Raw genomic sequence first — 27691 nt, forward strand, 5'->3', positions numbered from 1 at the left:
GGTCAGGCACGCCACCTAAACTCCCCCCCTGTGCTTTCTATTCTAAGAAGCTCAGTCCGGAAGAGCGAAATTATGACGTAGGGGACAGGGAGCTGCTAGCCGTAGTTCAAGCCCTAAAGGTGTGGAGGCATTGGCTTGAGGGGGCTCAACACCCTTTTCTCATTCTGACTGACCACCGTAACCTGGAGTACATCCGGGCAGCCAGGAGATTGAACCCTCGTCAGGCTAGGTGGAACATGTTTCTGACCCGGTTCGTGTTTAAGATAACGTAAATCCCAGGGTCCCAGAACGGTAAGGCAGATGCCCTGTCCCGGCGGTATGACACAGAGGAGAGGTCCATTGAGCCCACTCCCATACTGCCAGAATCTTGTCTGGTGGCACCGGTGGTGTGGGAGGTCGATGCGGAAATTGAGCGGGCGTTACGTACCGACCCTACTCCCCCAGAGTGTCCAGTGGGTCGGACGTACGTGCCGCTCGAGGTCCGTGATCGTCTTATTTATTGGGCTCATACGTCACCCTCCTCTGGACATCCAGGTATTGGCCGGACAGTGCACTGCCTTAGCGCTAAGTACTGGTGGCCAACTTTAGCTAAGGATGTGAGGGTTTATGTCTCCTCCTGCTCGGTGTGCGCCCAGTGTAAGGCGCCTAGACACCTGTCCAGGGGGAAGTTACAACCCCTGCCCGTTCCACAACGGCCGTGGTCTCACCTCTCGGTGGACTTTATCACGGACCTTCCCCCTTCTCAGGGGAATACCACTATTCTGGTCGTTGTGGATCGGTTCTCTAAGGCCTGTCGTCTCATTCCAATGCCGGGCCTCCCTACTGCCCTACAGACCGCTGAGGCATTGTTTACCCATGTCTTCCGGCACTACGGGGTGTCTCGGTGAGCCTTACCTCGGGTTACCACCCAGAGAGTAATGGGCAGGTGGAAAGAGTGAACCAGGATGTGGGTAGGTTTCTGAGATCCTATTGCCTGGACCGGCAGGAGGAGTGGTCGGGGTATATCCCCTGGGCAGAGATGGCCCAGAACTCGCTTCGCCACTCCTCTACTAACCTAACCCCTTTTCAGTGTGTGTTGGGGTATCAGCCGGTTCTGGCACCATGGCATCAGAGCCAGATCGAGGCTCCTGCGGTGGATGAGTGGTTTCGGCGCTCGGAGGAGACGTGGAACGCTGCACACGTCCATCTGCAGCGGGCCATCCGTCGAAAGAAGGCGAGCGCCGATCTCCACCGCAGTGAGGGTCCGGTGTACGCAACCGGAGATCGAGTCTGGCTCTCGACTCGAAACCTGCCCCTTCGCCTGCCCTGCCGGAAGCTGGGTCGGCGGTTTGTGGGGCCATTTAAAGTCCTGAGGAGATTGAACGAGGTTTGTTATAAGTTACAACTGCCTATTGATTACCACATTAACCCCTCATTCCATGTGTCTCTCCTCAGGCCGGTGGTAGCTGGTCCACTCCAGGACAGTGAGATAAGAGAGACTCCTCCGCCCCTACTGGACATCGAGGGGGCTCCGGCGTACTCAGTCCGGTCCATCGTGGATTCGAGATGTCGGATGGGGGGTCTACAATATCTCGTGGAGTGGGAGGGGTACGGCCCGGAGGAACAGATCCATCCCTCCTGACTGAGTTCCACCGGAGTCATCCTACGCGCCCTGCTCCGCGTCCTCCAGGTCGTCCCCGAGGCCCGGGGTCGGCGCACGGCTGGAGCCGCGCGTCAAGGGGGGGGGGGTACTGTCACGGATTCTGCCGAGGCTGCTCCTCCTCCTTGCTCGGGCAGGCTTCGGCGTTCGTCATCCCCGGAGTACTAGCTGCCACCGCTGGATGTTTCGATAGTTGTTTGGTCTAGTCTTGTGTGTGCACCTGTTTCGTATTGAGTTTTGATTATGTCACCTATAAGTTTCCCTTTTGGTTTGTTTGCAGTTGTGTGTAATTGTCCGCTTGTCCGTTCGGTGTCTCGTGTATGTTTAGTGTTTACGCGTGTGTGCGTAATCGTTCGCCTCCTTTGTTTTTGAGGCCTTTGTTTCCCTGTGCTTTATTTAGTAAATACATTTTGGATTAAACCTCCTTGTCCTGCGCTTGACTCCACCACTGCATCCACATCCGAACTCTGACAGTATGTCTGTGTCATCACCGAGCTCTCAAATACCGTGCCAGTCTCTCACTCTATGACGTTATTATTGTACACTAGCCTACTCCCCTATCGACACAGTAAATAATATTGCCTAAGTGCCTTCGACAATATGTTATCAACTCAGCAAAAAGTAAATATTTTCAAATAAACCAAATTTGCCTTATCAACACAATAGGCCTAAATATTTCCTAACAATATCACAATTTAAATATACTTACTCCTCAATCGGATCAAGGACATCTTGGTCATTATTTTCATTGTGTCTAAGGGGGGCAGACACTCTCCAAAATGTGTCTGCTGCTTGTAAAAATACAAAATAAATGTATGTCTGTGTCGCCGCTGAGCTCTCAAATACTGTGCCAGTCTCTCACTCTATGAAAGGTCACTGCTGTCCGGATTCCTTGGGACGCCCCTACCCTGAACCCTAAACTATAACCCTTACCTAACACTAAACAGAACCATTTTACATTTCTACTTGATTAAGGTAGGGACATCCCAAGGATTCCGAATAGCACGGACCCTCTGGGAAAGCCTATGAACTCGTCTATTCGACTGAAAGTCACGGACACAACTCCTATTGATTTAAAAAATATATATATTTTTAGTCATTTTAGCAGATGCTCTTATCCAGAGCATACATTATTTTTTCATACTGGCCACCCATGGGAATCGAACCCACAACCCTGGCGTTGCAAGCGCCATGCTCTACCAACTGAGCTACATCCCTGCCGGCCATTCCCTCCCCTACCCTGGACGACGCTGGGCCAATTGTGCGCCGCCCCATGGGTCTCCCGGTCGCGGCCGGCTATGACAGAGCCTGGATTCGAACCAGGATCTCTAGTGGCACAGCTAGCACTGCGATGCAGTGCCTTAGACCACTGCGCCACTCGGGAGACGTGATTGTCTGATGTACTGTGAACTGGAAACAACACAGTCTGTGATTGGCTAACGTTTAGATCTGTATACAGCGAGATAAGATAACATACCATCCCATGAGGTGTTGAGGATGTGTTTTAAAAGTGATACAAATGTGACATGTTGCAATTGTGGTGGGAATGCCCAACAAGGGTGAAAGAGAATGAGGTGGCTAAAGTCAGGGGTGTCCAGAGCATTTCATATGCAGCGGCTGTTAAAATTGTTGAGGGTTTGAATGGTGCTCCTGAAGAGTCCATGGTGGTGGATAGGCCTTCACTGAAGACTGCAGGGGTTGCCATTCAACAGCAGGACCCAGATATATTAAAGGTCAAGAAGGTGGCTATGGTGATTAATGGCCAGGAAGTCCAGGAAAATAGATATCATTGTGGATGCGGCGGAACGGTTCCTGGGACTGAAAGACTTCTCGGCGGAGGAGTTGCATGGAGTATTGTCACAAGCCGTACCACCCTCTCAGGTCATAGAAAATGAAAAGGGAGATATGGAGATTTGAAGGAAGGAAGGAAGGAAGGAAGAAGTGGGAGTTTGGGGGTTTTGTCAGTGTGGTTTGTTATTGTTTTATTTTGGTGGATTAAGTTAGTTTTCCCTATCACTTATGGGTTGGTGGCGGTAATATAGTTGGTGGCGGTATTATACAGTGGCGAAAAAAAGTATTTAGTCAGCCACCAATTGTGCATGTTCTCCCACTTAAAAAGATGAGAGAGGCCTGTAATTTTCATCATAGGTACACGTCAACTATGACAGACAAATAGAGAGAAAAAAATCCAGAAAATCACATTGTAGGATTTTTAATGAATTTATTTGCAAATTATGGTGGAAAATAAGTATTTGGTCACCTACAAACAAGCAAGATTTCTGGCTCTCACAGACCTGTAACTTCTTCTTTAAGAGGCTCCTCTGTCCTCCACTCGTTACCTGTATTAATGGCACCTGTTTGAACTTGTTATCAGTATAAAAGACACCTGTCCACAACCTCAAACAGTCACACTCCAAACTCCACTATGGCCAAGACCAAAGAGCTGTCAAAGGACACCAGAAACAAAATTGTAGACCTGCACCAGGCTGGGAAGACTGAATCTGCAATAGGTAAGCAGCTTGGTTTGAAGAAAACAACTGTGGGAGCAATTATTAGGAAATGGAAGACATACAAGACCACTGATAATCTCCCTCGATCTGGGGCTCCACGCAAGATCTCACCCTGTGGGGTCAAAATGATCACAAGAACGGTGAGCAAAAATCCCAGAACCACACGGGGGGACCTAGTGAATGACCTGCAGAGAGCTGGGACCAAAGTAACAAAGCCTACCATCAGTAACACACTACGCCGCCAGGGACTCAAATCCTGCAGTGCCAGACGTGTCCCCCTGCTTAAGCCAGTACATGTCCAGGCCCGTCTGAAGTTTGCTAGAGTGCATTTGGATGATCCAGAAGAGGATTGGGAGAATGTCATATGGTCAGATGAAACCAAAATAGAACTTTTTGGTAAAAACTAAACTTGTCGTGTTTGGAGGACAAAGAATGCTGAGTTGCATCCAAAGAACACCATACCTACTGTGAAGCATGGGGGTGGAAACATCATGCTTTGGGGCTGTTTTTCTGCAAAGGGACCAGGACGACTGATCCGTGTAAAGGAAAGAATGAATGGGGCCATGTATCGTGAGATTTTGAGTGAAAACCTCCTTCCATCAGCAAGGGCATTGAAGATGAAACGTGGCTGGGTCTTTCAGCATGACAATGATCCCAAGCACACCGCCCGGGCAATGAAGGAGTGGCTTCGTAAGAAGCATTTCAAGGTCCTGGAGTGGCCTAGCCAGTCTCCAGATCTCAACCCCATAGAAAATCTTTGGAGGGAGTTGAAAGTTCGTGTTGCCCAGCGACAGCCCCAAAACATCACTGCTCTAGAGGAGATATGCATGGAGGAATGGGCCAAAATACCAGCAACAGTGTGTGAAAACCTTGTGAAGACTTACAGAAAACGTTTGATCTGTGTCATTGCCAACAACAGGTATATAACAAAGTATTGAGAAACTTTTGTTATTGACCAAATACTTATTTTCCACCATAATTTGCAAATAAATTCATAAAAAATCCTACAATGTGAATTTCTGGAGAAAAAAAATCTCATTTTGTCTGTCATAGTTGACGTGTACCTATGATGAAAATTACAGGCCTCTCTCATCTTTTTAAGTGGGAGAACTTGCACAATTGGTGGCTGACTAAATACTTTTTTCCCCCACTGTACCTTTTTGGGTGTAGTCTGACATAAAACCCACAGAAGAAGAAGAAGATGGGGCGTTGAGGGAAAACCAGATTACCTAGTATGAAAAATGTATGCACTCACTAACTGCAAGTGGCTCTGGATAAGAGCATCTGCTAAATGACTAAAATGTCAATGTAAATTGGGTATCATATTTTCTAGGCTGTGATAACAGGAAATACACAAGCCATAGTGGAGGCTCATAATAATGGCTGAAATGGAGTCAATGGAATGGTATTAACCACATGTCACGTGTTTGATACCATTACATTGACTCCATTCCAGCCATTATTATGATCCGTCCTCCCCTCAGCAGCCTCCACTGGGCTATACAATAGCTCAATGTGGTCTACATCAGAATATAGGCTTGCACGGGAAAAACGGTCAATTCTAACATATATGGTTGAGATTTAATTAATATAAATATAAACTATGCACCTTATGACTTTCATTACAGTAACACGCATACGTTAGTATGATGACATGTTAGTTGCACGTTCAATGGTACGTGACAGCCACACAGTGGTACTGTTTGCCTAAACTGAATTATGGCCTGAAATACTCCACATCCCATAGCAGCTAGTATGTACAGTGTCGCTAACTAGCAAGCTAGCTAGTTCGGTAGCACACTGTGTCATCCTAACCTCCAGTCTGCTGTGCTAGTGGGAGGCGGGGACAACCGGTAGACAGTGTCCTTCGCACCCACCTGTCGGGCAGTTTTCTCCGGTACACGGGAGGCAGGGGGCAACACTGTGTGCTAACTAGCAAGCTAGCTTTCTCCAATAGAATCCTCTCCCCCTTGTCACTTTCACGAGGTTGGAGTAATAACATGTTTAAATACTTAAGACATTGGCTCGAATCTAGGTTATGACTTTAGATTTCGAGAAAATTAACAACTAAGGAATCATTTTTCACTTGTTGACTTCTCAAACCGCAGACTGGTCTGCTTCACAAGCATTCCCGGAAGTCTTGAGATTTAGCGTCTATGGGTTTAGAAACTCTGTGGTACAGGCACAGCTAGAACAATGAGAATCTTTGGTACAGGTTCAGAAACTCGGTGGTAGCGAATCTGAAAAAAGGGAAGTCAATATACGTCATTTCCGGTGACGATAACCGCAATGGCGCACTCCAGTGTTTTCAGCTGCAGACCGACATGAGATTTAACTATCTTCAAAGTAGCTAGTTGTCAAGAACAGCTATAGGACGGTTACATTGGCTTGTAATAAGTATCTTATAAGGACATGTAAAATGGTAATTCGCTCAGGGAAAACGGGCAGTATTTGTCACATATCGAGGGGAGTAGCATCCTTGCTCACGCGGACACATGCTTCTGCCCCGAGACGAGAGGCACCAGCACCAGTGTCTGACTCTGACAAGAGACCGAATCTGAGAGCCATCGACCTTGCACGCAAAATTCGCCAGGAGAAACAGAATGGAAAGGCAACTGGTGGTGGGTCAGAAGCGGCTGTCCCTAATCCGTCGGTGCCAGTGTCGCCACTGCAAAAGAGGGTCATCGAGCTGCGACAGTTCACGCAGCAACTGCAGAATGTTCACCCCAACGTTCTTGCCAAACACCTTCACAGAGGTCTGATCCTCCCACATCCAGAGCTCGCCGTCATTAATAAGCCCTATGGGGTTTCTGTTCAAGGTAAGGTGTATGAAGGTGTATTGAGTCAAACACAATCAAAGATTATGTGATAAATACGATTCTGTTCTTTTTAATGTCCCTTTAAGAACATACATATGTGCTAGAGCAGTGGTCAAATCAACAGTGATTTAAATCCCATATTCTTCCGCATAGATGGGTCAAGGGACAAAAACAACATCACCGACGTGCTTCCAATCCTTGCCAAGATGATGGATGGAATAAGGGCTGGGACTCAGCTGCACGTCTGCCTTGGATTGGACAAGGAGACGACAGGGACCCTCCTGCTGGCAAGGACTGAAGAAGCATTGGACTATGTACAAAACCTCCACAAAAACCACCAAGTGGAGAGGAAATATTGGTGTGGATTTAGTTTAAAATAAGGATCCTGGCTGCACATCATTCACATTTCAAAACCATCAATTGAGGGCAGCAAATGAACATAGAATATGCCATAAAGTTATTGCAATGACCCTGCCGTTGATAAGACATTACTGCTCCCCCAATGGAGCTTCCCCTTTTAGAAGCGGTAATGTCTGAATCTGGACCCAAGGGTTATTGGGCTCGATTCACGCCTCGGAACATCATGCTGCTTCCTTGTTTCGTTACACTTTCAATAATTTTCCTTTCTCCCTATTCCCCATGCAGGGTTGTTGCTGTGGGTGTGCCTGTTCCCTCTGAGGGAGTGATTGACATTCCCGTCATAGAGAGAGAGGTCACAGGGGCTCAACCTCACTTCAAGGTAATGTCATATTTTGTAATATCTCTCAAATGCTGGCAATAGTTCTGTTGAAGTCTACTCATAATGACCAGTATTGTCATCCTGTCAGTCTTTCTCTCATTTGTATTGGTGGCTTTCAGTATACTGCGCTGTTCTTGAGGTTCTGAGCTTGACTGTCCAATATACACCTAACTACCCGTAACCCTTCTCAGATGGGCCTGAGTCCTGTGTACAGGGTGAGTGAAGGGGGCGAGGGAGTGACCAAAGTGCGGGCCAATCGGCAGGCCCAGGGTGCTGTGACCCGGTACCGTGTCCTGGACAGCAGCAACGGCTGCAGCCTGGTAGAGCTCCAGCCTGTCACAGGTAGTGACACTACTGAAGCTACTGACTCTGGTGTCGTTCCAAGTTGTTGGTTTTTGCAGTCACCCTGCACATCCCAAAATATTGCTATATAACATGACTGCAAAAAAAGACATGCAAACTTAATGTAAATAATAATATTTCTGCTTTAACAAAATGTTATGCTGTTTTCAAATGAAACACAATACCTTGCTCTTAAAGCTTTTAGAATTTGAGTCATGTTGTTGAGGGGTCTACCACACGCTAATAACACAGATTAATCTAGGTCCTAGAGGAAACTATGCACCATGTTATAGTAGCACCAATAACAACTTTGAACCATCATAGAAAGCGGTTCCCTCTCTCTTGCCCCATCTACCCTCTTGTGCTTCTAGGGGTGAAGCACCAGTTGAGGGTCCATATGGCGTACGCTCTGGGATCTCCTATCCTCGGAGACCACAAATACTCCCACTGGACCAAACTGGCACCCCAGGTAAGGCAAACGAACATCACCAGACTTCACAATGTAGATGCTTTACAAGGTAGCCTTTAGACCTCTTTGGTACCAGTCAGATAACATTACTGGCATTGTTTTTTTACATTTACATTTTAGTCATTTAGCAGACGCTCTTATCCAGAGCGACTTACAGGAGCAATTAGGGTTAAGTGCCTTGCTTAAGGGCACATCGACAGATTTTTCACCTAGTCGGCTCGGGGATTAGAACCAGCAACCTTTCGGTTACTGGCACAACGCTCTTACCCACTAAGCTACCTGCCGCCCTTACTTTAGAAACTGCCGGATGGTGTGTTGCGGAGGCTGGGACTAGAACAGAGCAAGGTGCGTTACCTGCCTCTCCACCTACATGCCCGTCAGCTGACAGTGCCAGAGTTCAAAGGTCAGAGTGACATCACGGTCTCCTGCCCCCTGCCGAAATATTTCACCAGCACTTTGCGACGACTGCAGATCCCGATTCCAGATGAGAAAGAGGAAGAATGACGCTTCAGCGGCTCCTGTGCAGACAGGATACAGAAATATGGAACAGCATCACTTCAAGTGACCCTTGGCCTAATGGTTGTTTAAGTTTGTACCTGGACTGGGAATTATAACTGTGACAAATAAAATAAATGAACAGTATTTTCCTAATTTCACCACAACGGGTCATCAGGTCTATTTTAAGAACAGGACCATTTCTTCATAGCGCAGAGACCATACAAAAGAGCAGCTATGCAGATTTGTTTGCACAGTAAATTCATTTGCAACTTTCATACAGATCTGTAAAATGGTGAACTAATGAATAGTGGTATTCATTGCAATCATTGAAATATCAGTGCAAACTCCACCCAACTGAGACAAACATTGCACAGTGCCTAATAACAGCAACTTGCTAATTCTGATAAACAAAAATGTAGTTCTGGAATTCTGCCAACTTACTTATTATTTCACTGTGTACATTGACATATCACCAGATCCTACATTTGGACCTTTTTCTACCAGAGGATCTCGCGTGAGAGAAAATAGGGGGTTCAGAGATCTCACTACTTCTTCAAATCACTACTAATTAGTAGCCTGGTTTATTACCATTACATCCCAGTCATGTGTGAATACTGCAGCATATAACCTACTGTATTGTGAACTGTTCAACATCGGAGCGAAGGCTTGACATACTTAATGCACACACTCAATCTCAAATCACTCACAGTACAAAAGGCATGTTTGAAAACACAGGCTTTTCTTTAGCCTTCAACACCACTATAATATCAACACATACAGGAGATCTTCAGAAATGCCAATATCAAAAAATAAACAAAACGAGTGAGCAGAGGTCCTATTAAATGTCTAGGTTATCCTGCCATGTCTGGGACCTGAGAGCTTGGAGGAAAGAGGCAGAGGAAGGTCAGTGTGGTAAAAGGGGTACATGTCCATATATGTGTATAATATATTTAAGACTGAATTAGTACCGATATTTCAGCATCCATTTCTGCCTAATTCAGTTTTATTGGGGGGCTGCAATAGCCTACAAGATTACACGAGGAGCTCTGATTTACTGAGTTGGTCAAAATCCATCTGTCTCGTTAGTCCAGGGGGAAAAATGATGGTGAAGTGAGGGGTTTATGTGAAGTGGTGGGTTACACGTGTGACCAATGAAAAACAAAACAAAATCAGTCATTCAGGACTGGTCAATGAGGGTGACATAACTGCCATTGAACAGCCATTAAATGAATAAACATGGTTCTGTACTTAAAAAAGGCCCATAAATCCACAATGTAAACACTCACTCCCCCACTCCTGTGGTTGAAAGGTGTGATGGGTAGAGACTGAGGCCACTGGAGGTCCTTAGAGTTAGTCACTGAGTGAAGGAGGTACCACAAAGAGGAACACTAGAGAACGGCTGATTTTGTAGTTAAGTGTGTCCATTTCGGTTCCTCCTCCCCTCCCGGCTCAGTGCATGTTGGCCGACGACATAGCGATGGTCTCCTGGATCTCTCGCACCATGATGATGCGTGTGAGCATGTGCTCCACCTGCTCACTTGTGATTGGCTGAGTGGAGTACCATATGGGACTGTTGGGCGCCACGACGGGCTCTGGCGTCAGGTAGTACGCGTCGTTACGCCCCTTAGCGCTCTGGGGACTGAGAGAGACAGGCGATTAGTTGTTGCAGGGCTCTATGCTGACATTTCTTTCAAGAAGTACATGTTGATTTGATTAGATAATTAGAAATGCATATAAAAGGGCTCCCAGTAGAAAAATGCTCCGTTGTGTATTTAACACCAAGGAAAACATCACTCTGTGCAAGAACATCCTCTTAGCTGCTAGAAATGTACTGAGAATGGGGGCATTACTCACCATTTGAAGAGGTAAAAGTCATACAGTTTAATGGGGCATCGCAGCGGGTTTTCAGGATCCTCAGCCTGCTCCTCATACATGTCATCAGTCACTGCAAATCAAGTAACAAAGAGGTCAGAACCAGCCAGTAGTGATGGGGCTTACGGACTTCATAATGTTGCCAAACTCGGTGAATCAGAGAGGCCCAATGAATTAGCCCCAAAGGGAAAGTTTTAAATGTGTGAAACACATAGCTGACTAATACAAGTCACTAAGTGACTGGGTATATGGAAATCAGGTCTGACTACAATATAAGAAGCTTAATTTTTCTTGACATGAAGTCAAACAAGATCTCACCTTTCTGCCCGGCATGGTGTGTCCCTAAGGGGCCATGGCCCTTCAGATAGCGGATACTGGTGCTCTTGTCCTTGGGGTTGGACGGGTTCTTCTTGGTGTGTCTTAGCACCTTGGAGAAGGCCACCTTCATGTGCTGCTCTACCGTCGTCAAATGGAAATACCTAACGCAGATAGGATTGTTTAATACCAAAACACACACACTAGGCTTGAGAAATATACCGTATATACAGTTGAAATCGGAAGTTTACATACACTTAGGTTGGAGTCATTAAAACTCGGTTTTTCAACCACTACACAAATTTCTTGTTAACAAACTATAGTTTGGCAAGTCGGTTAGGACATCTACTTTGTGCATGACACAAGTAATTTTTCCAACAATTGTTTACAGACAGATTATTTCACTTATAATTCGCTGTATCAAAATTCCAGTGGGTCAGAAGTTTACATACACTAAGTTGCTCCGCCTTTAAACAGCTTGGAAAGTTCTAGAAAATGATGTCATGGCTTTAGAAGCTTCTGATAGGCTAATTGACATCATTTGAGTCAATTGGAGGTGTACCTGTGGATGTATTTCAAGGCCTAGCTTCAAACTCAGTACCTCTTTGCCTGACATCATGGGAAAATCCAAAGAAATCAGCCAAGACCTCTGAAAGAAAATTGTAGACCTCCACAAGTCTGGTTCATCCTTGGGAGCAATTTCCAAACGCCTGAAGGTACCACGTTCATCTGTACAAACAATAGTACGCAAGTATAAACACCATGGGACCACGCAGCCGTCATACCGCTCAGGAAGGAGACGTGTTCTGTCTCCTAGAGATGAACGTACTGAAAAGTGCAAATCAATCCCAGAACAACAGCAAAGGACCTTGTGAAGATGCTGGAGGAAACAGGTACAAAAGTATCTATATCCACAGTAAAACGAGTCCTATATCGACATAACCTGAAAGGCCGCTCAGCAAGCAAGAAGCCACTGCTCCAAAACCACCATAAAAAAGCCAGACTACGGTTTGCAACTGCACATGGAGTACTTTTTGGAGAAATGTCCTCTGGTCTGATGAAACAAAAATAGAACTGTTTGGCCATAATGACCATTGTTATGTTTGGAGGAAAAAGGGGAACGCTTGCAAGCCGAAGAACACCATCCCAACCGTGAAGCACGGGGGTGGCAGCATCATGTTGTGGGGGTGCTTTGCTGCAGGAGGGACTGGTGCACTTCACAAAATAAATGGCATCATGAGGAAGGAAAATTATGTGGATATTTTGAAGCAACATCTCAAGACATCAATCAGGAAGTTAAAAGCTTGGTCGCAAATGGGTCTTCCAAATGGACAATGACCCAAGCATACTTCCAAAGTTGTGGCAAAATGGCTTAAGGACAACAAAGTCAAGGTATTGGAGTGGCCATCACAAAGCCCTGACCTCAATCCTATAGGAAATGTGTGGGCAGAACAAACCTGACTCAGTTACACCAGCTCTTTCTGGAGGAATGGGCCAAAATTCACCCAACTTATTGTGGGAAGCTTGTGGAAGAGTACCCGAAACGTTTGACCTAAGTTAAACAATTTAAAGGCAATGCTACCAAATACTAATTGAGTGTATGTAAACTTCTGACCCACTGGGAATGTGATGAAAGAAATAAAAGCTGAAAGAAATAATTCTCTCTGCTATTATTCTGACATATCACATTCTTAAAATAAAGTGGTGATCCTAACTCACCTAAGACAGGGAATTTTTACTAGGATTAAATGTCAGGAATTGTTCAACTGAGTTTAAATGTACAGTGGGGAAAAAAAGTATTTAGTCAGCCACCAATTGTGCAAGTTCTCCCACTTAAAAAGATGAGAGGCCTGTAATTTTCATCATAGGTACACGTCAACTATGACAGACAAAATGACAAAAATAAAATCCAGAAAATCACATTGTAGGATTTTTAATGAATTTATTTGCAAATTATGGTGGAAAATAAGTATTTGGTCAATAACAAAAGTTTCTCAATGCTTTGTTATATACCCTTTGTTGGCAATGACACAGGTCAAACGTTTTCTGTAAGTCTTCACAAGGTTTTCACACACTGTTGCTGGTATTTTGGCCCATTCCTCCATACAGATCTCCTCTAGAGCAGTGATGTTTTGGGGCTGTGGCTGGGCAACACGGACTTTCAACTCCCTCCAAAGATTTTCTATGGGGTTGAGATCTGCTCCAGGACCTTGAAATGCTTCTTACGAAGCCACTCCTTCGTTGCCCGGGCGGTGTGTTTGGGATCATTGTCATGCTGAAAGACCCAGCCACGTTTCATCTTCAATGCCCTTGCTGATGGAAGGAGGTTTTCACTCAAAATCTCACGATACATGGCCCCATTCATTCTTTCCTTTACACGGATCAGTCGTCCTGGTCCCTTTACAGAAAAACAGCCCCAAAGCATGATGTTTCCACCCCCATGCTTCACAGTAGGTATGGTGTTCTTTGGATGCAACTCAGCATTCTTTGTCCTCCAAACACGACGAGTTGAGTTTTTACCAAAAAGTTCTATTTTGGTTTCATCTGACCATATGACATTCTCCCAATCCTCTTCTGGATCATCCAAATGCACTCTAGCAAACTTCAGACGGGCCTGGACATGTGCTGGCTTAAGCAGGAGGACACGTCTGGCACTGCAGGATTTGAATCCCTGGCGGCGTAGTGTGTTACTGATGGTAGGCTTTGTTACTTTGGTCCCAGCTCTCTGCAGGTCATTCACTAGGTCCCCCCGTGTGGTTCTGGGATTTTTGCTCACCGTTCTTGTGATCATTTTGACCCCACGGGGTGAGATCTTGCGTGGAGCCCCAGATCGAGGGAGATTATCAGTGGTCTTGTATGTCTTCCATTTCCTAATAATTGCTCCCACAGTTGATTTCTTCAAACCAAGCTGCTTACCTATTGCAGATTCAGTCTTCCCAGCCTGGTGCAGGTCTACAATTTTGTTTCTGGTGTCCTTTGACAGCTCTTTGGTCTTGGCCATAGTGGAGTTTGGAGTGTGACTGTTTGAGGTTGTGGACAGGTGTCTTTTATACTGATAACAAGTTCAAACAGGTGCCATTAATACAGGTAACGAGTGGAGGACAGAGGAGCCTCTTAAAGAAGATGTTACAGGTCTGTGAGAGCCAGAAATCTTGCTTGTTTGTAGGTGACCAAATAGTTATTTTCCACCATAATTTGCTAATAAATTCATAAAAAATCCTACAATGTGATTTTCTGATTTTTTTTTCTCATTTTGTCTGTCATAGTTGACGTGTACCTATGATGAAAATTACAGGCCTCTCTCATCTTTTTAAGTGGGAGAACTTGCACAATTGGTGGCTGACTAAATACTTTTTCCCCCCACTGTATTTGGCTAAGGTGTATGTAAACTTCCGACTTCAACTGTACCATATACCAAGGTATTTTCAAATACCGACGGTATGACTTTCAATACCGCCCCCCCCCCAAAAAAAAAAGGTTGGGGACCCCCTGAAGTTCTCGCGGGGGCGTGTGTGCTACGCCACTGCTTATGACTATAAATTAACTATCTAAGATGTGCCAAATAAATTATCTCCAGCTATGCATTTTGCTACCTTGCTTGATCTTGCCATCTATCCACAGAAGCTAGCTGTGGCTAGATGGCAAGATCAAGCAAGTTAGCAAAATGCTAGCAGAGAATCAATCCATCATGGATCAAGATCCCTGCTGTGTTGTGCATGCATGCAGCAAACTGTTAGCAGCCTTTTGAGATAGTTGTATATTATTGTATATGAGCTGGGTTGTCTGTCCTTGCAATTAGTTTATGTTCGCTTGCACTTGTTAGCATTTAGCTAGCATCCGCTATGGAATTTCGCTAGTAATTATTAGCATTTGTTGGGCCCCCAATGTTTGGAAAGAAATAGCGCCCCTTGTGTACACCGACAGTAATACCATATAATCCCGGTATGGTACAGGAACGGTATGAAAATCTTGATACCGTCCAACCCTCTCTCTCACACACACTGACCTAGCATCCACACACACATCACCTCAGCTAACCTGCAGAAATAAAAACAACAGCCACTAACCTATATAATTACATTGTGGCTAAGAAAGAACAATTGAATAACAGCATTAGAGAGAAAACGTTAGTGAGCATGTTGGTGTTGTGAGCAACCAGGAATATTGGTATCATAATCATGTGTCCAGATGATTTTGTGTCTGTGCTTTATTCTATAGCTAGAGGATTCTTGATATCTCTTGGATACATCTCCTGGAGTGATAAGTATAATCTTAGTCTTAAATCAGTTGTTGTCTAGTACTGTCTTTTTGCTAGCTAGGGCTTTTTAAGTGCTGCCTGTCTTCCCAGTAGCCTACTTGGTGTGTGAACTGTTGACTGCTCATAACTTGCAGATGATTTTTGACATCAACATGGATTAAGGGGCAGGGCAATTTGTGACTGTTGTCGTTTTCGTAATCAGTGGCTGTATTGGAGGGGGAGTGGTTTCTCCTCTTCTAGGCAATCAGAAATTAGTACCGGGAGGTGTGCTCTTCACCTTTGCAAGGCAATTAGCAATTAGTACTTCAGTCTCCCCTGTTTTCTCAGCGGTGATCTCGTCGCAAAACTAAGACCGTTGCCAAAGCAAAGACTGTTCTGCAGAGTTATTTGAGGAAGGAAAGAGAGGAAGGCTCCACACTCTCACTTCTATTTTCTTCCTCACACACCTGTCCATCTCCTCATTTGAATTCCTTGCGGTCATTTGTCCACTCAAGCGTAACATTCTTGTTATCTATTGCCCACCAGGTGCCCTTAGAGTTCCTCAAAGAGCTTGACACCTTGATAAGTTAATTTCCTGACGATGGCTCACCGCCGTTCATACTTGGCGACTTCAACCTCCCGACATCTGCCTTGATTTTTTTGTTTCCAACTCTCTTTCCCCTCCTTGCCTCTTGACCTCACCCTTTCCCAGTCCCCTCCCACTCAAAAGGCAGGCAATACGCTTGACCTCCTCTTGACTAGAGGCTGTTCGACTACTAATCTCACTGCAACCTTCCATCTCCCTCTCTTCCAACCCTAGCCACTCAGCCCCTACCCAGATGGTCATGCACTAGCGCAATCTTCATTATCTATCCCACTACTCTCTCCTCTTCTATCCTATCATCTCTCCCTTCTGCCAAATCCTTCTCCCTCCTGATTCTGCCTCTTTGACCCTACTCTCCTCCCGTTCCGCATCCTATGACTCGCACGGTCCCCTTTCCTCCTGGCCGGCTCTCCCCTACATGGCTGAGTGACTCATTGCGAGCTTACAGAACAGGGCTGTGGGCAGCTGAGCGAAAATGGAAGAAAATGAAACTTCCGGAGAAGCTAATATCCTTTCACTCCCTCTTCCTCTGTATCCGCTGCCAGTTTCTATCACTCTACATTTCAAGATTCTGCCTCTAAAACAAGGAAACTCTTTTCCACCTCCCCCTCTGTGGACGACTTTGTCAACTATTTTGAAAAGGTTGACAACATCCGCTCCTCATTCACTCAGCCTATTGAGTCCACTGTTTCCACTAACACAGAACTCCACCTTGACCCCTTTTCCCAGTCTCTCTCCAGATGAAATCCAGTGACTAGTGAGGTCATGCCGCCGAAAACCTGCCTGTTAGACTCTCCCCCCCCCCCCCCCCCCCCCCCCCCCCCCACCCCCCCCCCCCCCCCCACCCCCCCCCCCCCCCCCCCCACCATCTCTGGAGACCATCTCAATTCCCTCATCCCTGACCACTGGCTGTGTCACCTCTGACTTTAAAATTACCCGTTGCTCCCCTCCCCAAGAAACCAACACTCGACTCCTCTGACGTCAAACTACAGACCGCTATCCCTTCTTTCTTTTCTTTCCAAAACACTTGAGCGTGCTGTCTCTGACAAACTCTCTCGCTATCTCTCTCAGAACTATCTTATTGACCCTAACCAGTCAGGATTCAAGACGGTTCTCTCAACCGAGACTGCTCTTCTGTGTCACAGAGGCTTTCCGCACTGCCAAAGCTCCCTCCCTCTCCTCTGTTCTCATCCTCCTAGATCTATCCGGTGCCTTTGACATGGTGAACCATCGGATCTCTCTGTACTTTGCTCCGTTCATCTTTCCCTCGATCCTGACTATTCTCCCAGTCCCTGAAAAACACCCCTACTGCATGATGCTGCCACCACCATGCTTCACTGTAGGGAAGAGTTCAATCTTGGTTTCATCAGACCAGAGAATCTTGTTTCTCATGGTCTGAGAGTCTTTAGGTGCCTTTTGGCCAACTCCAAGCGGGTTGTCATGTCAATTTATAAAGCCCTTTTTACATCAGCAGATGTCACAAAGTGCTATACAGAAAACCCAGCCTAAAACCCCAACAGCAAGCAATGCAGATGTAGAAGCACTCCTTTTACTGAGGAGTGGCTTCCATCTGGCTAAGCTACCACAAAGGCCTGATTGGTGGAGTGCTGCAGAGATGGTTGTCCTTCTGGAAGGTTCTCCCATCTCCACAGAGGAACTCTGTCAGAGTGACTATTGGGTTCTTGGTCACCTCCCTGACCAAGGCCCTTCTCCCCCGATTGCTCAGTTTGGCCGGGCAGCCACGTCTGGGTAGAGTCTTGGTGGTTCCAAACTTCTTCCATTTAAGAATGATGGAGGCCACTGTGTTCTTGGGAACGTTCAATGCTGCAGACATTTTTTGGTACCCTTCCCCAGATCTGTGCCTCGACACAATCCTGTCTCGGAGCTCTACTGAGAATTCCTTCGACCTCATGGCTTGGGTTTTGCTCTGACATGCACTGTCAACTGTGGGACCTTATATAGACAGGTGTGTGCCTTTCCAAATCATGTCCAATTAATTGAATTGACCACAGGTGGACTCCAATGAAGTTGTAGAAACATCTCAAGGATGATCAATGGAAACAGGATGCACCTGAGCTCAATTTCGAGTCTCATAGCAAAGGGTCTGAATACTTTTGTAAATAAGGTATCTGTTTTTTATTTTTAATAAATGTGCTAACATTTCTAAAAACCTGTTTTTGCTTTGTCATTATGGGGTATTGTGTGTAGACTAATGAGGAAAAAACTTATTTAATCAATTTTAGAATAAGGCTGTAGTGTAACAAAATGTGGAAAAAGTCAATGCGTCTGAATACTTTCCAAATGCACTGTATGTAGTTGTCCCACCTAGTTATCTTAAGATTTTTTTTTACATTTTAGTCATTTAGCAGACACTCTTATCCAGAGCGACTTACAGTTAGTGAGTGCATACATTTTCATACTGGCCCCCCGTGGGAAACGAACCCACAACCCTGGTGTTACAAGCGCCATGCTCAACCAACTGAGCTACAGTAAATCGCTCTGGATAAGAGCTTCTGCTAAATTACTAAAATGTAAGTGTGTTTGTGTGTGTGAGACTCACTTAGTGTTGAAGAACATGAGTGTGGTAAGCAGCGTGGCTGGTGAATGAGCTCCTAGTTGTTTACACTCCCACAGCATCTCCTCTGTCACATGACTGGGAATTATGTACCCTGGGAGGAGAGAGCAGCCAATCACAATACACTCTCCTCTCACGAGACAACGAGCAGCCCAAAGTACAGAAATGTACTCAGGTATGAAAGTCACAAAAATACACAACAGAATTGTGAGTTTCTATTGCACTTAACAAAAAGTTATCTGACTGTGCACACAACAATCAATGTTCCAATGTGCTTTGACAGTTCCACCCGAAGGCCTTCAGCAGGCTTTTACCTATACCATCTCTTGCACTTACACACAGAAACACAAAGACACAAACGCTGTGGCTCTTACCTAGTGGATGGATGCTGGGCCTCCACTCATCCAGGGCTTTGTGTAACCACTGGGAGAAGCGTGTGTAGTACTGGTCAGAGAAGATATCATCCACCCGTCCGTTTTCAAAGAGGTACTGTCAACAGAAATAGAAAAACAACCTCTGTCAACTGTGATACATTTCAGTCAGTATCTTGTACCGTGTGTGTTTGTAGTATGATGATATGTCAGTGACAGTGTGTATGTGTTAGTGTCATGTGGTATGCATACCTTCTGTATACACAGAAATATGTAGTAGAGGGCGTCAGGCTCAAACCTTTCTCCCTCCAGCCCCTGGGCCTCCTGGGTCATGAGGGCCAGAGCCACGTTGAGCTCAGCCACCGCACTCGACACCAGGTCCTCCTGGAAGCGTAGGGCCTGCCGACCTGCACAAAGAGAGAAATTAATGATGGACACTTTTATCCAAACACTGACTAGAACATTCACAGTGACATATGTTCCGAATTAAGAATCAAACCCACAAGAGAAAGACAGAGACAGGAAGGGAGGAGAGAGTGAAAGAGAAGTTCACATACTTGGAGAGGGCAATTTAATGAGTGAGTGGGAGTGTGTTTAAACTCACGTCCGATGGGCGCCAGCGTGTTCTGCTCATCCTTGTCCAGCTCTGCGTTCTTGCGCTGGACCCAGAGGCGCCACACATCCAGGCCCTCCTCAGGCTTCAGGGAGATGGGCAGCAGCAGCTCATGGGGGGCCTCAACCTGGGACTCTGACTCGATATTACCCTGCAGGGGGACACAATAGAAGTGAAATGTTAGAAGAGAAACATGCACACTACATGCTTTGCTCATTTGTGGTGCAGGGAATTACATATTTCCTAAAATACCTTCAAGGGAAAAAAGACAGCACTGAGGACATAAAACTGGAGACAGTGAATAGGTGTCCATTAATTGAACCAATCATATCCTGCTTAACTGGGAGAGACCACGGACTTAATCTACAACATAATCTAACAGTCCAACATGTTCATTATTCATCAATCCAACATAATAGTCATAAAACAAAAACCTACATTACTGTTGTGGAAAACCTTGAAATCTGAGGTAAGGACAAAGTCAAGGTCTAACCCAAGGGGTGTAGGTCCTGTTCTGACCTGTAGGTGGAGCTGGTGCTCCTGGTGTTCCTGCTGCTGCTGGGGATCCCAGATGTGAAGCTGCTGCGTGCTATTGTAAGCCCCGCCCACCGTCTGCACCACCACAGGGCAGTGAATGTTCCCGTTCATGAACTGTGCCGGGAACAGCGTCTGCACCACTTCCTCGTTCGTTGTCCCGGACACAGACACCGTGCCACCCGACAAGGCACCCGACGACGAGGAGTGGGCCACTCCATTGTCTTTGTTGTCATGGTGACCGGAGGAGGACACCTGCATCGTGCTGTAGGCCTCCTGGGGAATGGCGATATGATGTACGCCCCCCTGCTGCCCCCCAGAGTATACAGGGATGGTCCAGGTCTCCCCAGCAGGGCCTGTGATGGTACCCGTAGTGCTGTAAAGGTGGGTGCTGTCCACAGTGAGCAGGTCTGGCCGGATGGACAGGTACTGCTGCTGCTGCCCCTGCCCTTGGGGGAGGGCCAGAACCACCTGCTGGCCCTGCTGGCTCTGAGGGAGGGCATATGACACCTGGATGGGGACGTCAACCTTGCGCTTCTTGGCGGGTTGGAGGACGCCAGCTCTCCTCTCTGCCTCTCGGGGAGAGCCCTGCTGCTGCTGAGGAGACATGGCCTCCACCGTCTGGATCTGGATCTGCTGGCCTCCCTGTAGTTGAATTTGTTGACCGCCTGGTAGCTGAATGTGCTGGATTTGTTGCCCGCCTTGTAGTTGGATTTGTTGCCCGCCTTGTAGTTGGATTTGTTGCCCGCCTGGTAGTTGGATTTGTTGCCCGCCTGGTAGTTGGATTTGTTGCCCGCCTGGTAGTTGGATGTGTTGACCGCCTGGTAGTTGGATGTGTTGACCGCCTGGTAGTTGGATGTGTTGACCGCCTTGTAGTTGGATGTGTTGACCGCCTTGAAGTTGGATGTGTTGACCGCCTTGAAGTTGGATGTGTTGACCACCCTGTAGGTCCCCTTGAAGCTGGATTTGTTGACCTCCTTGGAGCTGAATTTGCTGACCCCCTTGTAGTTGAATATGCTGGATTTGTTGACCTCCTGACACTGCTGCCACCAACTGGGCCTGGATCTGAACGAGACAGAACAAATACCTAAGCCTGGTGTATACAATACCTATACATTTACTGGGTGAGGAGAGTACATGGATGGGGTGTGTGTGTGTGTAATAATGCAGTCGTGTGTGTACCTGTTGGTGCTGCTCCTCTGTGAGCTCTCCTTGCTGGACCAGCTGTGCTGCTGTGGGGATGCCCTGGAGGTCTACCGTCTGGTCCTGCTGCCCCTGGATCTGCACCTGACCACATAGGGAATGAGAATGCACAGTGCACCACCATCCATCACATGCCACATGTCTGAGTGTGGTGAGGGTCGGTGTTTCCCTGACAACTGTATTTTAATTTGAACATTTAGGTTACAGGCCCTGGATGTCGATAAGGAGGCCTTTGGGTCCAGTCTGGAAAATAATTTAGTGGAAACATTGCTTATGGTGTAATAGGTAGGGTGAGTGAGGGAAGGTCTCACCTGTACTTGTATTAGCTGCTCAGACCCCTGGTGCACACCAGCAGCCATCTGGGGTGAGATCTGTGCAGAGGTCACCTGCACCTGTTTATCCACAGGAGAATCAATCAAATACAGATCAAAAGTGACAATGAGATAGGTGCTGCCAGTGTTTAAGTATGAGTTGGACTTTACTCTCAATTTGGTCAATTGATCTGTTCTTCATAGTATATAGACTAGATAAGGGCAAAGGGCACTCGGCAGCCTGAGGAGTATTCAAAAAAAATTAACTACTGAAGGAACCACGTAAGGAGGTCTCTCCTCTTACCGGACAGGCCAGCTCCAGCAGCGAGCCAGCCACCTCTGTGCTGTCTGTGTAGACACAGTTGCCCCCCTGCTGGTAAACCATGGTGGTGGTAGTGGCGGCGTCGCCCTGCTGTCTGAAGTCCTGCAGCGTCTCGGGGCCCTTGTTGGCCAGGGACTCAAGGAACTCCTTCATACGGTGCTGGGGCACGCTGCGGGCCTTCTGACGCACGTACTCGTCAAATGAGACCACACCGCTCTCTACGGGCTCGTTCATGACAAGTCACTCTGCCCTCCACGGTGCCTGGTGAGGAAGGAAAGGACATAGTTAACACACCTGTCCAGCATCACAGGTCAAGAACTGGGCAGCAATATCACATCCTTTAACTCTGGTGTCAATAGACTGCAGCCACAGTCACCAGTACAACCTCACACACATCAGTGCCACGTTCAGTAGCCAAACGTGCTCGAACGTTGCAAATAAATGTCATGAACCGGTTCCAAAACGTTGTGTCCGGCTGAAGGAGCCCCAGTGTCTATTAGACATTTAAAGGCCCAGCTACCCAACTGTTTGTATAGAGAGAAATAGTAATGGCATCTTTTTGTAGGCACTAACTCCGCCATGGTTCATAGCCTATGGAGAAAATGAATGGCGTTTTTGGAGGGTTTTTGGATAAATGCCGAAAATAAGGTCTGGTAAACAGAGGCGTTTTATTCTATAAAATAATCTTTATCAGCTAACACCACTTTGTGAATTTTGATGCATTTATGTAATAAAAGAAGCATAAAGCACATAACGGCTTCGTAATAGTCATGTTAACTGACTGATTATCTCATATAACAAAACGTCTAAGAGCTCCTATGCCTGTGTTAACCTCAGAATTTATTTTCGGGGTTTATTTCAAAAGCCTATTAATTCCCAATTTATTTTCCCCATAGGGATTGCTAAACGAACCTGAGGTAACACATTTCCGGGTTTTAGGACTACAAGGACTACTTATATTCTTGCTGCCTAGTTTAACTACTAAAATCCCACAATCTGAATGAAGATAACATTTGAAAAAGAAACGTGTACTTGAGTGATGAATATACGTGCAACTTCTGCAAAGCATTCTTCAACAATACCTAGCTAACTAGTTGCTAACGTTTTCTGACTAGCTAACTAGCTAGCAGTACATCTTCCCATGCTACCTTAAATAAAAACCAAAACCCATCCGTTCCACCAAGGCACGGCGTTCAAAAGTAAAACTCGATAAACCCCAAGTCATTTGCTTTCCACGTGCCATTTGTTAGTATTGATTGTATAGCGATGCAATGAATTGCAAGAATTATGAAATTGAACAGTTAGCTAGCCAACTAAACAATATCGGAATTAGCTTGCTAGCCAGCTACGTGACGTGTGCTCATTTCGGCTATATTTACCCTTGTTTCGAATAGAACAATGTGGGGGTAAATCCACACGAAGAATTTGGCTCGCGCACAGGTTTATCCAGTAGAATTCCGAGCGTTTGGGGAAAATATGTGTCTTAATCGATACATAGAAAATTACGGAAGTAGGCCCGGTGGAACAACGTGAATCCCGGACTGCTCTGACAAGCAACGGCCGCATCAGACATGGCGAGGATTGATTCGGTGGTCATTTACCGCAAATTCCACTTACAAAGGCGAGGCAACAACCATAGACAGTCATTGACAACAACGCGTTTCATTTTTACGGGAACGAGCATTGGGGACCCTAGATTGGTGCCAGGCAAGACAACTATTTTCTTATTGCACGAAATACATATGACTGTAAAGGTTCGTATTTCAATTAAATAAATATGTCAACTGACAAGATTAAACTGTGTGTGTCTGTACAGTCAATGAGTGTGTTGTGATAATACATTTTAAATAAAGTTGGACATGCCTTGTAATTATTCAAACGATTAATTCTCTGCATTTTCTATAGATTTCAACAGCGATTCCCCAGAACCTGATTTCGAGTCCAGCTCGCCCCCGCGTCCACGTGTATCGTGCGCATGTACGCGAACAGGGCTCCAAGGTGCATTGCACGGGTGCGAGTGTTGTGGTACAGACGCTGAGATATAATAACAACCCCCACCCATACCCCCTGTATTCTAATCTAGCGGTCTTATCTGTTCTTTAAATTGTGATGTGTCTTGAAGGTCATCGCAGCTTTTGTTTATTTTATTAATAACTAGCACTTTTATTTCAATACTTTGCAATTTCCTACACAGTTGTTGGAAGGCGCCATTTTACGTTCAGCTTGAATGGGCACGTATTCTCGCGAGTACTCGCTTGGAAAGGGTCACGAATAAGGCATGCATGCTAGTAGCAGAAAGGATGCCAGTCTTGAGGTTCAATATAATTATACAATTATAGGACTATTATATTTTATTATATTCAAAGAATCAGGAATTTGTGGCATGTCAATTAAATATTTTTAGTAGGCTACGTAGATTAACTAATGCACACTTTGCTTTCATCAGATATGAATCTCACCTATCTTAGTTTTTCACTGTACATTCTGAAACTTACCAAACACCTTTCAAGGCTCGAATGCAACCCTGGTTCCTAAAGCACTGTTAGAAATGCCAAAATAAATGAATATATCAATAGTACAATGAGCTGTACATGCAATCCTGTGGCTGCCACGGTAAAAAAAAGAAAGAGTTTGCATTACAAAACACAGGCTACAATAATAATTTTTCAGTTGGCCTATTGTTGGGCGAAAAAACATCCATATGTTAAATCCTAATGTTTTAAGGTAAAAGTGAGTGTTAAACTGACTGTTAAGGTTAAGAAAACCTCATTTTTGACCCTTGCACGCTGTTTAATTTTGTTCAGAAGTTAATATTCAAGGTCCATCTGAATGTATACCCTTTTGTGTGTGTATGTGCCTTTAAACAGGAATACAACTGCCCCAGTCTGCCTTAAAGAGCCAGGCATGTGCTGGTGAGGCTCTCCCCACAACAGGCTGCCTCCCAGCTCTCTTAAGGTGGACCAGAAGAGATGTGTTGAATGTGTATAGTACCTTGCAGTAACAATGGACGGGAAAGAGTTAATTCCCACGGTCTCTCCTCTAGCCTCTTTGTGATCTCATGGAAGGCTGTCCAGTGGATATGATGATCGCTCTCTTCCCCAGATCACTTCTTATACACCGCATCGCATCTAATAATAGGGTACATACACACACACACACACACACACACACAACACCCCTCATATAAAGGTCAATTCACATGAGGTGTGTATGATGAGAGGTCGGACTGATCACAAGCTGTACGATACATGACAACCTGTTATGACTTGTTCACAGCATAAGCAACACATGCCACTATGTTACAACTGTGGAATGAATGAGAGGCCCACACATGGACTATTGCTGCTCCTAGTGCTTTTTCTTGCACCCAAATACACTACGTTTCGACTTCACTGAAGTCTTTGTCCAGGATATATTACGATTGACCTAAAACTATTTACATCTCTTAGTATTCCTCATCACTTACTGTATCATGTTAGTTTAGTATAAGAATAAGAAGAATGTTTTATTTTAGTGTGTACATTAATGTGTTTTATTGTGTATGTCACTGTCTAAAAATGCATCTTCAGTTCTTTGTAGGCTAGTCTGTATTTGTGGGTTGACAGTGCCACCTGTCCTCCTTAGGTCAGTGTCTGCCTGAGGTAAGTCCCAGCATACTGTCAATAAGCCATGATCTTGGCGTCAAAACAATAGGTGTGTTAGTGCGGTGGAAAGGCTAGGGCAGCATGTGTTAACCCCTCATTATGAGATAAGACTAATGTGCTCACACACACTGCCTGTACATAGAAACAAACTGTATGAACACGTATAGATACATATAAACCTTCTAAAACACATATAGACATTACATTCATATGTGTATTCTCATATTTACATAATACTGTAACAAATTAACTGTGTATCTATCCATATTCTGCATACCGTATCACCCCACTACACTGAAATACAATACAGAATACACACATCTACCTATTCCTATCATAACTAAATCATTTCCTCTATGCATTTGTAAATCTTTGTGTCTGTGAGGTGTGTGTGTGTGTGTGTGTTTTGTTCTCTACTGTCCTTATGCACTGCTGGTAACTTTGTGCCACTCTAATGATCTTAATGTCATCCTTGACTGATGAGATTACAGAACACAGTTGTGATAAGGTATGTAGAGGAGAGACTGAGCATCACTATAACAGATCCACTCAGTACAAACAGGACAACTATAAACAGCTACACTTGACCCATGAGACCAACGGGAGAAAAGGGAAAGCCAGTGTGTTACCCAACAACACGACAAATGTAAAGCAGAAGTCTAAAGTATGAGAGGTAGAGGGGAACGGCACCTCCGTACCTTCAGGCTCTGATCAGTCCCTACACCCAAACGAGGGCATTGCGTTCATCCACCTCTGGCCTGCTGGCTCCCCTACCTCTGCTGAAGCACAGTTCCCGCTCAGCCCAGTCAAAACTGTTCGCTGCTCTGGCACCCCAATGGTGGAACAAGCTCCCTCACGACGCCAGGACAGCGGAGTCCCTCACCACCTTCCGGAGACATTTGAAACCCCACCTCTTTAAGGAACACCTGTGATAGGATAAAGTAATCATTCTAACTACAGAGCCCCACCCAAAAAAAAAAAAAAAAAAAAAAAATGGTCAAGTGGTTATCCCACTGGCTATAAGGTGAATGCACCAATTTGTAAGTCACTCTGGATAAGAGCGTCTGCTTAATGACGTAAATGTAAATGTAAATGTCCTTACACAGCTCTCTGGTCTTGGCCATTGTGGAGAGGTTGGAGTCTGTTTGATTGAGTGTGTGGACAGGTGTCTTTTATACAGGTAACGAGTTCAAACATGTGCAGTTAATACAGGTAATGAGTGGAGAACAGGAGGGCTTCGTAAAGAAAAACTAACAGGTCTGTGAGAGCCGGAATTCTTACTGGTTGGTAGATGTGGTCCTCTGTAGCTCAGCTGGTAGAGCACGGCGCTTGTAACGCCAAGGTAGTGGGTTCGATCCCCGGGACCACCCATACACAAAAAAAATGTATGCACGCATGACTGTAAGTCGCTTTGGATAAAAGCGTCTGCTAAATGGCATATTATATTATTATTATATTATTATTATTATATTATTATTATATTATATATTATATTATTATATTATATATGATCAAATACTTATGTCATGCAATAAAATGCAAATTAATTACTTAAAAATCATACAATGTGATTTTCTGGATTTTTGTTTTAGATTCTGTCTCTCACAGTTGAAGTGTACCTATGATAAAAATTACAGACCTCTACATGCTTTGTAAGTAAGAAAACCTGCAAAATCGGCAGTGTATCAAATACTTGTTCTCCCCACTGTATATATATAAAAACATGAGGGATTGGAAGTGATGCAGACAATTACATTGATGGAAGTTACAATCTATCTGCAATATTAAGCTGATCTACCCCCCCCCCTCCCCCCCCCAAAAAAAAAAATATATATATATATCATTTAAAAAATAGTACGCCATCCGGTCGTTTAAAGTATACTTGATTTTTATTTGCATACTCAAACAGCGTACAATTTAGGACGCACATAGGGATATTCGGACACATCCATTTAGTCCAAAATGGAGTGCTCTGCCTTCCTGCTGCTACACCCTATAGCAGCTAGCCACCTCCCTCACTTTTTCCTGTGTTGTTCTGCAGGTCTTCTGCAGGGTCTGATTGCTAATAAGAGCA

The 27691-nt window shown here is 45.3% G+C and overlaps 2 protein-coding genes across 3 annotated transcripts; one reads left to right on the forward strand and one right to left on the reverse strand.

The window, feature by feature from the left end:
* The first annotated feature begins 6413 nt into the window (after nucleotides 1–6413).
* Nucleotides 6414–9174, forward strand: LOC311134175 (pseudouridylate synthase RPUSD4, mitochondrial-like). Its single transcript, XM_084167787.1, has 6 exons — nucleotides 6414–6968; nucleotides 7122–7326; nucleotides 7614–7707; nucleotides 7899–8049; nucleotides 8421–8518; nucleotides 8816–9174. Exons 1-6 carry the CDS (start codon nucleotides 6569–6571, stop codon nucleotides 9020–9022), a joined length of 1155 nt encoding a protein of 384 aa, XP_084023913.1. The 5' UTR covers nucleotides 6414–6568; the 3' UTR covers nucleotides 9023–9174.
* LOC311134174 (transcriptional regulator QRICH1-like) lies at nucleotides 9165–23944 on the reverse strand. 2 transcript variants are annotated; one of them, XM_084167786.1, is made up of 12 exons: nucleotides 23837–23944; nucleotides 21956–22234; nucleotides 21652–21732; nucleotides 21320–21424; nucleotides 20123–21202; nucleotides 19595–19754; nucleotides 19243–19397; nucleotides 18994–19108; nucleotides 18605–18713; nucleotides 11207–11367; nucleotides 10871–10961; nucleotides 9165–10655 (listed from the first exon to the last, which is right to left on the reverse strand). In XM_084167786.1, exons 2-12 carry the CDS (start codon nucleotides 22205–22207, stop codon nucleotides 10466–10468), a joined length of 2499 nt encoding a protein of 832 aa, XP_084023912.1. In that variant the 5' UTR covers nucleotides 22208–22234; nucleotides 23837–23944; the 3' UTR covers nucleotides 9165–10465. The 2 variants fall into 2 exon arrangements, with proteins under 2 accessions (XP_084023912.1, XP_084023911.1); XM_084167785.1 differs by lacking the exon at nucleotides 23837–23944 and adding an exon at nucleotides 23353–23658.
* Nucleotides 23945–27691: the final 3747 nt, after the last annotated feature.

The sequence above is a fragment of the Coregonus lavaretus genome (assembly GCF_964263955.1).
Source record: "Coregonus lavaretus genome assembly, chromosome: 8".
NCBI lineage: Eukaryota > Metazoa > Chordata > Actinopteri > Salmoniformes > Salmonidae > Coregonus > Coregonus lavaretus.

What these genes read in the sequence shown, in the direction of transcription:
- LOC311134174 (XM_084167786.1), bottom strand. Translation starts at nt 22,207, where the DNA reads ATGAACGAGCCCGTAGAGAGCGGTGTGGTCTCATTTGACGAGTACGTG. An exon ending in AGCACCAGCTCCACCTACAG is followed by an intron (nt 19,755 to 20,122) that starts GTCAGAACAGGA and finishes GTCCCCCTGCAG; the next exon opens with GGTAATATCGAGTCAGAGTC. An exon ending in GCCCAGCATCCATCCACTAG is followed by an intron (nt 18,714 to 18,993) that starts GTAAGAGCCACA and finishes CTCTCCTCCCAG; the next exon opens with GGTACATAATTCCCAGTCAT.
- LOC311134175 (XM_084167787.1), top strand. Translation starts at nt 6,569, where the DNA reads ATGGTAATTCGCTCAGGGAAAACGGGCAGTATTTGTCACATATCGAGG. An exon ending in GGGCTCAACCTCACTTCAAG is followed by an intron (nt 7,708 to 7,898) that starts GTAATGTCATAT and finishes AACCCTTCTCAG; the next exon opens with ATGGGCCTGAGTCCTGTGTA. An exon ending in GGACCAAACTGGCACCCCAG is followed by an intron (nt 8,519 to 8,815) that starts GTAAGGCAAACG and finishes CCCTTACTTTAG; the next exon opens with AAACTGCCGGATGGTGTGTT.